The sequence below is a fragment of the Rhea pennata genome, chromosome 4 (assembly GCF_028389875.1).
Source record: "Rhea pennata isolate bPtePen1 chromosome 4, bPtePen1.pri, whole genome shotgun sequence".
NCBI classification, from domain to species: domain Eukaryota; kingdom Metazoa; phylum Chordata; class Aves; order Rheiformes; family Rheidae; genus Rhea; species Rhea pennata.
In genome coordinates, this window is record NC_084666.1 from 44,381,214 (window position 1) to 44,394,073 (window position 12,860).

Genomic DNA, 12,860 nt, shown 5'->3' on the forward strand with positions numbered 1-12,860 from the left:
AAAAGAGGTTTGGAGGAAAAAAAATAGATTGCTATTATACACAGCTTAAGGGCATAAAACCATTTGTAATTTATGAACATTTAGATGCCAGATTCCCCAAAGAAGTTAATTTAACTTCCTAGTTAAAGCCTTCAAAGAGAAAAGCGATAGTTTAATAAAGCAATTAAAGGGAAGAGCTTTGTTACACAACAAACATGTTAAAGCACAGGTTACATGCATTTTAAATTTTTCACATTTTTCAAGCTTCTTTAGTCAATGGAGTGTTATGCTGTAATTCCAAAAGGCTTTGTAAACAAGAACACACCAAAGAGATGATGCTAAGGATTTTCCAGAACAACTTCAGAATATTCAGCTTACTTTCAAAAAAGGAAAAATAAAAATAAAAAAAATCAATCTAGCCCCAAATTACAAATAGACTTTTGCACTATAGAAAAAAACTCATGCAAAGTTGAATTTGATCTTGCAACAATTTTTTAATCGCACTGAACAGCTACCAAAACTGTACAAATAAGAGCTTGCTGTCCTGCAGTCATTCTGCTGCTCCCATCCAAGCCTGCAGTGAAGTCATTTTGCTAAATTTGCACCATGGCAATCGAGGGCAAAACAGCGATGTCAAATGCATATTTACACCCTCATGACTTGGGAGAAACTGAGCCCCAAACCGAGAACAGTTTGTCAAAGTAAATAAGCAACAAATACCCACTACTAGCACATCTCTTTCCTGCAGTGACAAGGATATGATAAATACATTTCCTCTTTCCAATCCTCTCTCAATCTAAAGATACTGAATGATTACTCAAAAAACAAAATTGAAAAGCTACCTTTACAAGAAAGCATGGCTTAAATTCAAGGAAAGAAAAATAGGGACAGTTAAAAGTTACTTTAAGGGAGGAAAAAATAAAACTCAAAGTCTTTGTGTCTTTATATGAAGAAAGGTTTTTCAAATTTTACTTGATAATTGCATTTGAAAGATACTGCACACAACCCTGTTTCTTTCAAATTCCAACACTGAAAAATCTGACAAAAACTGAAATTTCCAGAAAGGAAAAACATTAAAAAAAAAGGCCTTCTCAACCCACTTCATTCAGATGAGACGTTCATGAAAATGGAATTTTCCTCCTTCAAGCCCTGCTCTCACCAGGAGCAACGGGAGGATACATCTGACCACCAGTTTCAAATACCTCCAGTGCTAAAAACACATTATGTTTCCCACGGATTCGGTCTTATTCGTGGACCATTTTGGCCGGTGTCAGCTTCACAGCTGCAAGGATGGGTTTCCTCTCCCAAGGAGATGGCCACAGCAGGCACTCAGCCTGCTGATTCGGGAAGTTTTACAGCATTAATGCAGCCCTGGCGTTCCCGATTTAGCTCTCTGCTCCGTGCCCTTCACACTGGCTTTATCCCTGCATTCAAGCCAATTTCTTCACCGCGGCATTTCTCCCTCTCCCTCTACTTCTACCAAGCAAAACACCGACCAGCAAGGCCACAACAAAGTTTATTGCTGCACTTGGCCTGGTGTGGACCTCGCCGGGGAAGTTTTGTCTCCCCAGCCCAGTCTGGCGGCCCGATTGCTACCTGACCGGCTGGTTCCCGGTCTTCTCCTGCTAGCCCATTGCGCGATAGCCATCTCCTGAGGTCCGACACCACCACCGGGCTCCCCCGGCAGGAAATTAAGCTTCGGCCAACGAGAGGACTCTCGCTGCAAGCTTACAAGCGGCGTCTTTCCCGAGAGAGCCGTCAGCCTCCTTTGCCTTCCACGACATACCAAAAGGCCGGTTCCAACGCTGAAGGCAAGCAGACATTTGGGAAGGAAAGGTCAAACAAGGACAGCGAAACAGCTTTAGCACCGTGGAAACACGTTCCAGAATAAGTTTAAAAAGGGGGAAAAAAGAGGGGGAGGAGAAGACAAAATACACGCTAAATATAATGCTTGAGCAGTCAGCGTATTTTCTCTCCATAGGAGCTTTTATTTTCTCACACATATTCCATGAGCACCCGGACAAAAATAACTTAACCACAATGACGTATCCACGGTAGGAGGAACGACTTACGGGCGCAGCCTGAAAGTCCAGGTTTTCCCCTTTGCCCCCCCAAATTTGAAAATGCCAGCAGCCAATCAGAGGCGCGCCGAAATAACCGGTAACCACCACCTCTCCCTTAAAAAAAATTAAATTAAATTAAAATTAAAATCGGGACGCCGCCAGCTCCCCCCCCACACACACCGCGGGGAACGGGGCAGCGGGTGTCGCCGGGGACGGCGGCAGCAGCGGCCGCGCCGCTCCCGCAGCCGCTCGGGCGTTTCCAGGCGCGGGCCGGCGCTCCAGACCCGCACTTCAGCCGCGGTTTTGGGGCGGTTTGCTGCGCCCCCCACCCCGCCCCGCGGCTCGCTCACCCCCCTGCGCCCTCCTTCCCCCCCTCCCCCCATCCAACCGCGGGCCCAGACCCGCCGCGCGGAGCGGCGCTGAAGGAGAAAACGCCGCGGAAACCGCGCGGATCCGTGCGCGAGCGGTACTCGGGGCTGTCTGCTGTTGTTCTTCTAACCGGAAGCAAAACGCGGAGCGGACCCAGACCGCGTCCCCAGCCCCCCGCCCCGGCCGGGGGCGCCGAGGAAAGTCCTTCCCCCCCCCCCAACCCCCACCTCGCCCCGCTCCCCCTCCGCTCCCCACGCGGGACCGCGCCGCGGAGGGGAGGGGGGGCGGGGGGCGCCTACCTGGGGGCTCCTCTCCGCCGGGTTCTTCATCACCGCCTGGCGGAAGCTGTTATCCACGTAGGACGCCATGGCGGCCCGCTGCCCGCCCGCCGCCGCCGCTGCCGCTGCCCGGCGGGGCGGGAGGCGCGGCCGCGGCCTGGCGCTGCTGCCGGGGTGCTGCGCTGCGCGGCGCGGCGCGGCGAGGCCGAGGGCGGCGCGTCCCCGCCGCCGCCCCCCGCCGCCGCCGCCGCCGCGGGCTCAGCAGCGCCGCCGCCCGGAGGAGGCCTCGGCGCTGCCGCCGCCGCCGCCGCCGCCGCGCGTGGAGCCAGCGGCTCGCCACGGCCACGCGCGGCCGCTCCGCTCCGCTCCGCTCCAAAGCGCCCCGCGGCAGAGCCCTCGCCCTCCTCGCCGACACCCGCGGTGCCGCTCTGCGGCGGGTTTTGCGGGCCGCCGCGGGCCGCGCAGCCCCGCGGGCGCGCGCCGCGCGTGCACCGTGCGCTGAGCGCGGTCACCCGGTGCGCGCAGCGGTGCGGGAGCGGCAGACCTCTGCGAGGTGGTGGTACGCGGCAATCACACGGAGGGCGACACAGCACCGGGTTTTATTTGTTATTTATGCGAATTAATGCACGTACGTAGGGATAACTTTTTCCTCCATTTCTTTTTTTTTTTTTCTTTTTTTTTTTTTCTGAGTAACACATGCTTCTGGCATGTGTCAGGCATACTCTTTGCCTTACACTTTTAGGCACAGGCGACGATCAAAGGGGCTGTGCCTTCAGGTTGTATGCTACTAAACCTAGCAGGTTTAGTAGGAACTTCTGCGCATGGTTCATTAACTTCTGGGCTAATCCCACACGTGTCGGTAAAATACTTTCGCAGCTAATACTGAGAACTCTGAGCGAAGCATGGGAAACAATACCAACTATGCCTTGCTTGTCAGGGGACTTTTTTTTAACTAACAGTTTGAAAACAGAAAGTCCTTTGTCCCCAAAATAACAGTTTTAAATACATCTCACATTCATCACCAGCGAGAATCATTTCTTCAAATTAATCAAGCCTACAGCTATAAGAAAGTGGCAGCTTTTCTCAGGATCCATTCGCCAACCCAAAGTGTTAAGATTTTCTTTTTTTGTGGGGCATATGTATACTCTGGATGCCACAGGAATGCAAGGAATGCTCTCCTGGGCTCTTTTCCTGAATCACTTCAGGGCACCCATTCTCTCCTGTTACAGAGTGAGTAGCTTGCTTGAAATGTTCGTATCTCTAAATCAAAACAGAGCTACCCACTCTATTTTAATATGCAATTATCTTTAATTTCAGACCTATTTGCTTTAACAGCATCAACTGAAGTATTTTACTCTGATTAATTTTTGTTGTGTTACCTGTTAAGACAGTGTCTGTGACTCACAATGATATTTAGTCTCAGCTGTTGGGATTTTTTTTGGCTCCCATCATTTCATCAGTACAGCAAATCTTAATGCTCATAGAGGTATGTCAAAGTAAAATAAATTATTAGAGATGAGAACGAGTGAAAGCTGGAAAATTACATATAAATACAGGCAACAATTTCTGAATAATATTTAACAATAATACTTTGCACTTTACAATTTATTTAGTGTCCTTAAACAACGTATGTGGATTGTGCAAATATATATATACGTATTCTTCGTGGCGGATATAAATCTGTCTTTTATGTTGATTTGTTCTTGCTGATATTAGAATAGTTCTTGCACCTGAACAGAAAAAAAACAGCAAACAATTGTCAAGATACAAAGTAACAATAGCAACTATTAAAAGCACATCTGATTATCAGTGGGAAAACTCATTTTCATGCAAATATCTAATAAAATACAATTTACAGTGTCAAATGTTTCTACTTCCACATTCTCTTAGTCTCAATCCACCTTTCCTATTTTCTAGCTTTAACAGCAGATCAATACATTCAGATATCAAGAACTGCCATTCCTTTTGCAATTGCCTTCTGGTCACTGCTTATTATACATTATACAGCCTGATTTACAATTTTTTTGAACTAATCATGTTATCATAAGCTGATCATGTACAGTATACACTGCATTGCTACATTCAGCAGTATGAAAAAGACTGGCAACTCAGAATAATACCCATTTGGATAGCTATAATTAAGCACTATTTTTAAGTATTTTAGAGGCCTTAGAAACACAAAGTTTGTTTCTTCCTGAATATCTGCATCTCTTTTAAAGGATGTATTGAAAAGGCCAGGGTCAAACAGTTAATAAAACGTCAAGCAAGTGAGTTAAACAGTTCTGGTAAGTCATTCTTTATTTATTGCCAACCCTCATTTTAAGCAGATATTCACACTTTTAAAGGTTTGCACTTGACTTAGCCACACAACTTTAATTTTTGACACCAGTCATAAACAGCCATGAACAGTTAAACTCTTGGTATGATCAGGAAAGCTCAGTCTGCTCTGATGGGGGAGAACATAGCATCTTTGGGGATTTAGTAAATTTTATACAGTAAATTTGGGGGATTTAGTAAATTTTATACAGTAAATACAGATATAAAGCTGGAGAAGTCCTTTTATCCTCCTTTGGGTACTGGTTTTCATACATCTTCTAAAGACTGCATGGCATCTTCTAAAGACTGCATGGCAGCTGAAGCACATTCACGCGGATGGGCTCCAGGACTCAGAAATCCCTGTCTTCCTCCCAGCTCTCTCCTGGCACCTTCTCAGCAATCATAAAAAGTTACTTTCATAACCCTTTGTGTAACTGGGTTATGTGACGGAGAACTGAGGTATCCAGCTGGTGCACTGCTCCTTAGCTGACCTTCAGAGCAGTGGTCATTCCCATTGGGCCAGGCAGCATCCAATTTTATTGGATTTTAAGTCAAACGTGAATGATTTCAGGTACAAGTAAGGCCACTGCCAAGGGGAGTCTCTATCCCCTTTGAACTGGATTAGCCTCTATGCTCAGTTTTTGGGGTGGCAACATTTCCAAGAATGCTGCTTCTAGACTTTGAGGATTTTTACTGTGCTTTACAACATCAAGGGCAGACTGTTTTTCTCAAGTAGTTCTACACTATCGGAGGCTGTAGCTGGTAATATGCCTTAGTTCTATTTTGTTTTGAAATTGTGGTGCTAAAAGGCATTCAGTAGTGTGCATCTGAAAGGGGAGATTAAAAAAAGACTTTGAAGCACCAGAATTTTGGGTGATGCTCTAAACTAGCCTTCTCTGAAGCATGTAGTCTCATGCTCAGGTCCTCAGGGTCCTCTCGCTTCATAGCTATTTGACAACTAGAGATCACTAGTGTTTGAGCACAGTGTGACCACTACCTTACATCCTGAAAGCATTCCCCAAAGCATTGAAAGATATCAGTGAGCTGGCACAGTCTGTGTTAAAATAATTTGTGAAAGTATACCATTGGTTTGTGGTCCTTTTGTACTTGTAAGGCAGTATAAAGCATTAAAAAGGAGAATCTGGCTTTGGGCAAAAAGCAAAAGTTGTCTTTTGCTAAGAAGAAGAAGAAGAAGAAGAAGAAGAAGAAGAAAGAAGAAGAAGAATTTGTGACTGCTATGATGCATATCATGCACTTATTCCGAATTTTCCATGTCTGCATAGCTACCTTTGGGAATTTTTATCCTTCAGTCTCTGCTATAGGCGCAAATGTGTCAAAGCTGGCTTTAACCAGTTAGTTCGATACTAGCAGACCAGGGACCAGCATGAACTATCTGTCCACATATTTACCTGGTTCTCTGAGAGGAATTTGCAGCCTGTCCCGCGTTCCCTGCAGCCCCAGTGATAAAGGTGCGCAGACAAAAGGGAGCCTGGCTGAAAACGCATATTGCAGTCACACCTAGGAAGCCCCATAAAGGATCGTGGCCCCTTACGCTGGACGCCGTACAAACGCAGACCAAGTGAGCACAAGCTCTTGAAGGCCACACTTGCACTTCTGAAGTAAGCTCGCATGCGTCCATCCAAGCTTCGTTCATACCTGTGCCTGTGACGCAGGGGTGCCCATTACCTCCTGTAAGTGGAAGTGCTACCAGGAGATGGTTGTGGCGGTGGCTTTCCAGTAGAGCTGGGTCTTTCGTGCTAGTGCCCTCGCTGGGATGGCAACGCTGAGCCGCTCACTTCAACTCCACATGCTCCAGGTTCTCCGTCTGGAGGAGGAGACTCGGTAAGACCAACTTGACCTCTTTTGCAGAGTATTCTGAGACACAAGGAAAGCACTACAGGGTGCTATTACTAATCATACTAACCGTATTTTGAGCTTTTCTAAACAGAAAGTTGACCGCAGACATAAACACATCTTTTGTCATTATTGGGATGTGCAGCGAAAAACTTGTTTCACAGGGGGGACGTTAAGCACACCCCAGTAAGTAGGAGCCTCCTTGTTAGTATGCTCCAGAAAAGGTTGGTCTGTTTTGTTTTGTTTCTGGAATTGTACCCGCTACGCAGCGACAAAGCAGACTAAAAGCAGATTCCTTTTAGCTGGATGACTTTTTGAAGGATTTGTAGGGGAAAAAAAGCAGTCTCTTCCTTTCCAAACAATCAGTGCAATCTAATCCAGGTGGGATATACGCAAGAGCAATTTAGACTGTTCCATTTATATAAATCACAGTTTACAAATGATACATTTGGTGTCAAATATATCTAAAATATTATATTTAACCAAATAGCATAAAAATGAGTCTAAATATTTAAATCTTATCTACTATCTTTAGAGTTTTCCTAACTGGACATATCAGAGCCCCAGTTAACATTTGATGTTTTGTTTTAAAACCCATATATTTCCTAAAAGAAAATACACTGCTTTCTCTTTCTGAAATAACACTAACTGAATTACTTAAAATAATCTTTTGAAATTTCTACAACCCCAACATTACATAATTGTGCCAAAGAGTGAAAAGGGGAAATTGCCCGGAAGTCAATTATGAAATTTTACTATTTTTAAAGCTGACCAAATCTTTAAAGAAAATTAACTCACAAGTATTAAAGGCAGATAGTCAGATGACCATTAACATCCAGTGCTTTGCATAAAACACTAGAACTTGATAAAGTTACCTAATAGATCATGCAGAAAGTTAAATAAAACATGTAAATATCTTCCAGGAAAATGAAACATATAGGAATAGAATATGAGAATAAATTGGTATTAGATTTGCTATTAAGACCTTTCACTGCAAATACGTTATTTTCAGTATGAAGATTCTGTAATGACTGCCTAATTTTCACTCTGTATAATCAGAAGCCTTTAAAAAATCTGTCCTATTATATAAAATGTATGTGTTTGGCTTCAGTCTGCACTAGCTGTTTCAAGAAACATAAATACATTCATAATTTCTGCATTTCTGTGGAGCATTAGCCTATGAATTAAGTTTAAAGCTGGTTACATTTTTTTGTGATAAAGTATTGATTAATTATTATACATACTGCCTTTCTCAGTCAGCCACAAAACACTGTTTACTGCATTACTAAATTAGCTTGTGCTAGAACTATTTCTTGGCATGAATCCCTGAATGCTGCACACCCGTCATGTTTCATCTCTTTACTCTTATCATCATTTTCTATAGAACTCATCAATGCTCTTCACTCCCCACTTTAACACACTATATTGCATCACAAATTGATTTTAACACAATACTACCAGCAATTATTAGAATAGCATTTACATTTCAATTGCTTCCTAACAGCCTTCATAATTTATTCTATTGCTTTGCAATTAATAATCATTGTGTAGAACGTTTATGTGGTTCAACCTTCTTTTAGTTACCGCTTAGATCTGTTCAAAGCATATGAGGATGTGTGGGTGTGAACTTAAGTGTATGTCTTTATGCCATGCATACATAAGCTGACAAAGTATATTTACATCTACATCATACAACAAGCACTAGCTACCAATTTAAATGGATAGAATGAACTTAGAATTCAGTAAGAGCTGGAAAGTTAATATTTTTTCTATTTACAAAACGGTGATGCTGTAATCCATCAATTTATGTTCCATTGATTTTTCTAGGCAGAAACCATCTGGTACCTGGAATAAAACAAATCTAATTTTATCTTATCCCAGGAAAATATATTGGAGATTGATAAAAGCTCAGGTAAGCTATCAAGGCAGTCTAGGCTTAACATGGAATTGTCCTGATTATCCCTGACAAATTAATGATGATATGCATAAGTGTGTGTGTGCAGAGTTTCTCATTGCATCCATAGACTAGAAATATTCATAACAGAGAGCTCATTAAAAAAAAAGTAATTTAGAGTGCAAAAGGTCTTGTTAAGCCAAATTTGTTTTCCATGGAACCTGTGATCATGAGTAATGTCAGCAGTGAAAATTAAGACTTTCTATTGCTTTCTTTTGTAGGGCACTTAATACAATGAGCTTGTTATTTCCATTTCAGCTGCCAGCTACTTCTATGCTACAAATACACAATGATAAGGTCAAACATTAAAATAAGTTGAAGCAAGAAATTTTAATTAATATGAAAATATAATGACATGAAGGAACTGACAAAAATAAGCAGCACTGCACATGTGAGCTGTTAGTACCATGGAGTAGAAGTTTACAGAGCATCATTTCTGGTACCTGGATCTGTCCTTAAGACAGCCATCCTTATAGCTGTAAATTAAATTTTACTATTAATTTCACTATTTGTTTAATTTATTAAACTGATGCTAACTAACATGCTTTAAAAATGTGGTAGCAAGCTGTGAGCAGAAGTATCTTCCCTACTGATTTGTGCCCCAAAACATCTACCATTACCTTTTTGTACCGCTGCTGGAAAAGACGTGGGAACGTACCGTCTGGTTCACGTCTTACTTCCAGAGCAAATGTACGAAACTTGGAAAACTTGCCTCCCTCGTGGCTGCTGCGCTCAGCAGAGCGGCCAGAGTGGGGAAGTTGCCAGTTAGAGGTCTCTGGCCAACCAAGGACATCTTGAAAATGTGTTTTCGAAGCAAGGAAGAGAAAGTGAAACAGGGAACGGTCGTACAGAAGGTGGTATTCGGGATTGCAGTTCTGGGGGAAACCGCGTGGCCTTTCGGAAGGAGACGTACATTTTGAAAGACACATGAACTCTTAAAGATTGTGTCACAGGCAAGTTCTTTGCTAGGAATTTCCCTTTTTTCTCGTATTGTTCATGCCGACATACGCTGACGCCTGAAACAACCTGGTGGCCGACTGGCCTGCCGGGAGCACTGTACACTGCCACAGCGTGAACATGAGATCCATATTCAATTTTTGCTTCTCCTTCAACTTGAGCAGGCTGGGATGGAGGCAGCTAAATATATTCAGTCCTTGGGATAAGGAAGTCTTGAAATATTTCAAAAGTAGCCTCCTTCAAATGAACTGAAGGGTGGATATTGGAATCCACTTACTCTTTTTGGTGTGCGATTAGCGTTGAAGCGATGAAGGCAGTAGAAGAGCTAAGGTGGATCATCTCTCCTGCTTCTGAATATCTTCACAGTATTGAGCAGGTCCTCATCTGATTAAAATCGATGCAGTTCAATAAGGTCAACAAAATTCTGCCTATTTGCAGCAGCTGTGGGTCTGCTCCTTGGCTCTGATCCCTACCATAGTTGCCAGGAATTCTCCCAGCACGACAACAGAAGATGGATGTGCCCCTTTTGGTCCCTAACAAAACCAAAAACCATACCCTGTTTTAAACGCCCCGTAAAAGAGACCCTTCTACCTCATGCTCAACAGTGCACCCAGGAAGGAGTGCACAACGAACAACAAAATCCTCTTGCCCCTCTTCGTCCAATGGCAACATCTGCGTCTGGTTAGCAACGCATGAGCTTTTAAAATGGTACGTCTCTCAGGCTGAAGTTAGCTGTATAACTTCATTCCAGTGATGTGAGGATTTTCCATTCATTTAGGATTTTGCCTCAAGCTTTTGCATTACCATTGTGTTCAGGTATGAAGTTAGATTCTTCTTTCCATGGAGGAAAGGAGCTGAGGTACAAGAGAAAATTGCATCTTTAATTAGTTTACCTTGGTCCCCTGTGTTTCAAAATAATCCCAAAGCTACAGACCTTAAGTATTTGCATGAATATTTTATTATACTTTAATAGATATTCTGAAGTTTTATTTGAAGTCTCTCTAACTCTTGGCCTGTACTCATCTCTAATGTATTTTTAGTAGTGCTCCTATTCACCACATATGTAAATCTCTGAGCCAGACTGTAGGTTGATACTCCTAGGTAACATAAAGCAATTGATTAAAAACACACATCAGCACATCTTTAGCATGCTAAAAGTGCAAAGAGAGGCCTTTCAAGCAATAACATAATGTATTTTGTGGAACAGCAGTAATGATACAGATCTTTAGTTGATTTGAATTTACGGTGCACCTGAACCTAGGGGAAGTATTTTCTTACTGTGGTTAGATCTTAAAAGATCTGTGCATGTGCGAGTCAGGCTGCACTTCATTTCATGGGAGCTTCAAACCTGGTGCTTACAAGCATAGTCCTGTGGGAAATAAGGGAGTGGATTTGTAGAAGTAGATATGATGACATTTGAAAGAAAAAGGCTGGGCCAACAGGTCCCTGAACCCATTCCACAGTGCTGGCAACTCTTTCTTCTCATATATTTTAAAGAGAGATAGAAGTGCTAAATACATCCTAAGCATAACAGAGCTTTGAGGCAGTAACTCTCTGAAATACCAGTAGTTTTGCCATGAGAATACATACTTTATGTCAGCAAAACCATGCAGGTACTCTGTAGTCCTGGTACAACATCTTATTTTTAAATCATACAGTGTCTTCTCTCTCTAACAAGCATTTGCAGCTCTTAAAGGCCTAAACAACAAAAAAATGCTTAATTGTCCCAGATGTACTTACTTATACAATTATGAAGTGAAACAGGCTAGCTGATGTTAAAGGCTGTGAATGTGGAATCCATAAAAATTTGATAGCTTATTCCAGATATAATTTCCTATACAATAATTTTCACGAATTTCTCTGCCCATCATTTCCACAAATTCATCTGAAGCATTGCATAGTGGTCAGAAAACCAGAGAAGAACTCCCATCTCTCTTTTCTCCAGAGCAGTTCCTAGGCCCAGTTCCTGGAGCAGCAAGAAGGGGATATGACATGAATGTAGAATTATTCTGCAAAACAAGTTAGGATCCCTTGCTGGGTTAAAACAAGCAGGACTGGTTTAATCCCCTTTCCCCCTTCCACTCACACAACCTACTGCCTGCAGCATGAGAAGCTGGGCCTCTCCACTACATCAGAGAGTTCAGAAATTAATTCTCAAAATCTTTCCTGAGATGCAACTTCTTCATAACTCCCTCCTTTTTTTTTTACTGTACACCTTTATGTGCTGACTTGCACAACAAAAAGTCTTAATGAAAACAAAGTTTAATCAAAACAGGGAAGAGAGAGCAGATACAAATAAATGCTTCCTTTAACTTAGCTAGCTTTACACTTCTCATGACCTGAACTAGATATCCTATTCTCAGCCTAAGTACCTAGAAAAATTAAAGTTGGTGTGTGTCTATAAAGCAAGTCCTTGCTGTAATGTTCTTCTGGCAGCCAACCCCTGCCGGTGCATCAAGACGAGCGCCTTGCCATCTCACAGCCTCATTTACAATCCCTTTTTGGGCTAAGGTGACTACTGGTTTCTAAACCAATTACCTCCAGCTACCTGTACACATCCAGGGGCTCACTGAGGATGCAAAGACTCTTAATGCTGATTATTAGATGCCTCTCAAGGGCGTGCTGACCTAGTTTAGAAGCCCTATCTCATAGGGTAAGCTTGGCCCCAGTCAGATTATATGTGCTGGTCGACACTTGAAACTTTTATTGGCTTGTCTGTGCAAGGTAAAGCATGCCAATGTAGTCATGCCAGTAAGAGTTCAGCAAAAGCATGCAATTATGAAGACTTCTTTTACAGCTACATCTTACTTCAGCCCCTCACTAAGATGAGACACAATATTACAAGAACTTTCAGTAGAACTGAGTTCATACTGGGATTTTTGCTGTTACTGTCACTGTTTTAATTAGAATCATGTAGTTAAGGCAGGAAAAAAATAATTGTATAGATTCATGCTCTGTCCTTTCAACAGAGAAGATGGGTATTTTCATCACTCCTCCTAAAATCATTTCCTCCTGTTTCTGAAGTATAGTTTGAGGCAAGCACTCTGTATCTTCTATCAAACTTGAATTTCTTTGATGATTTCCTTAGGC

At 42.8% G+C, this 12,860-nt stretch overlaps 1 protein-coding gene across 4 annotated transcripts in view; it reads right to left on the reverse strand.

Annotated features, from left to right (window-relative positions):
- RAPGEF2 (Rap guanine nucleotide exchange factor 2) overlaps positions 1-2,814 on the reverse strand; it is a 192,712-nt gene extending 189,898 nt beyond the window's left edge. For all 4 annotated transcript variants that reach the window (XM_062573814.1, XM_062573811.1, XM_062573810.1 and 1 more), the window contains exon 1: positions 2,711-2,814. In XM_062573814.1, coding sequence (XP_062429798.1) covers positions 2,711-2,779 — 69 coding nt within the window. In that variant the 5' untranslated portion in view covers positions 2,780-2,814. The remainder of the gene's footprint in view (positions 1-2,710) is intronic.
- Positions 2,815-12,860: the final 10,046 nt, after the last annotated feature.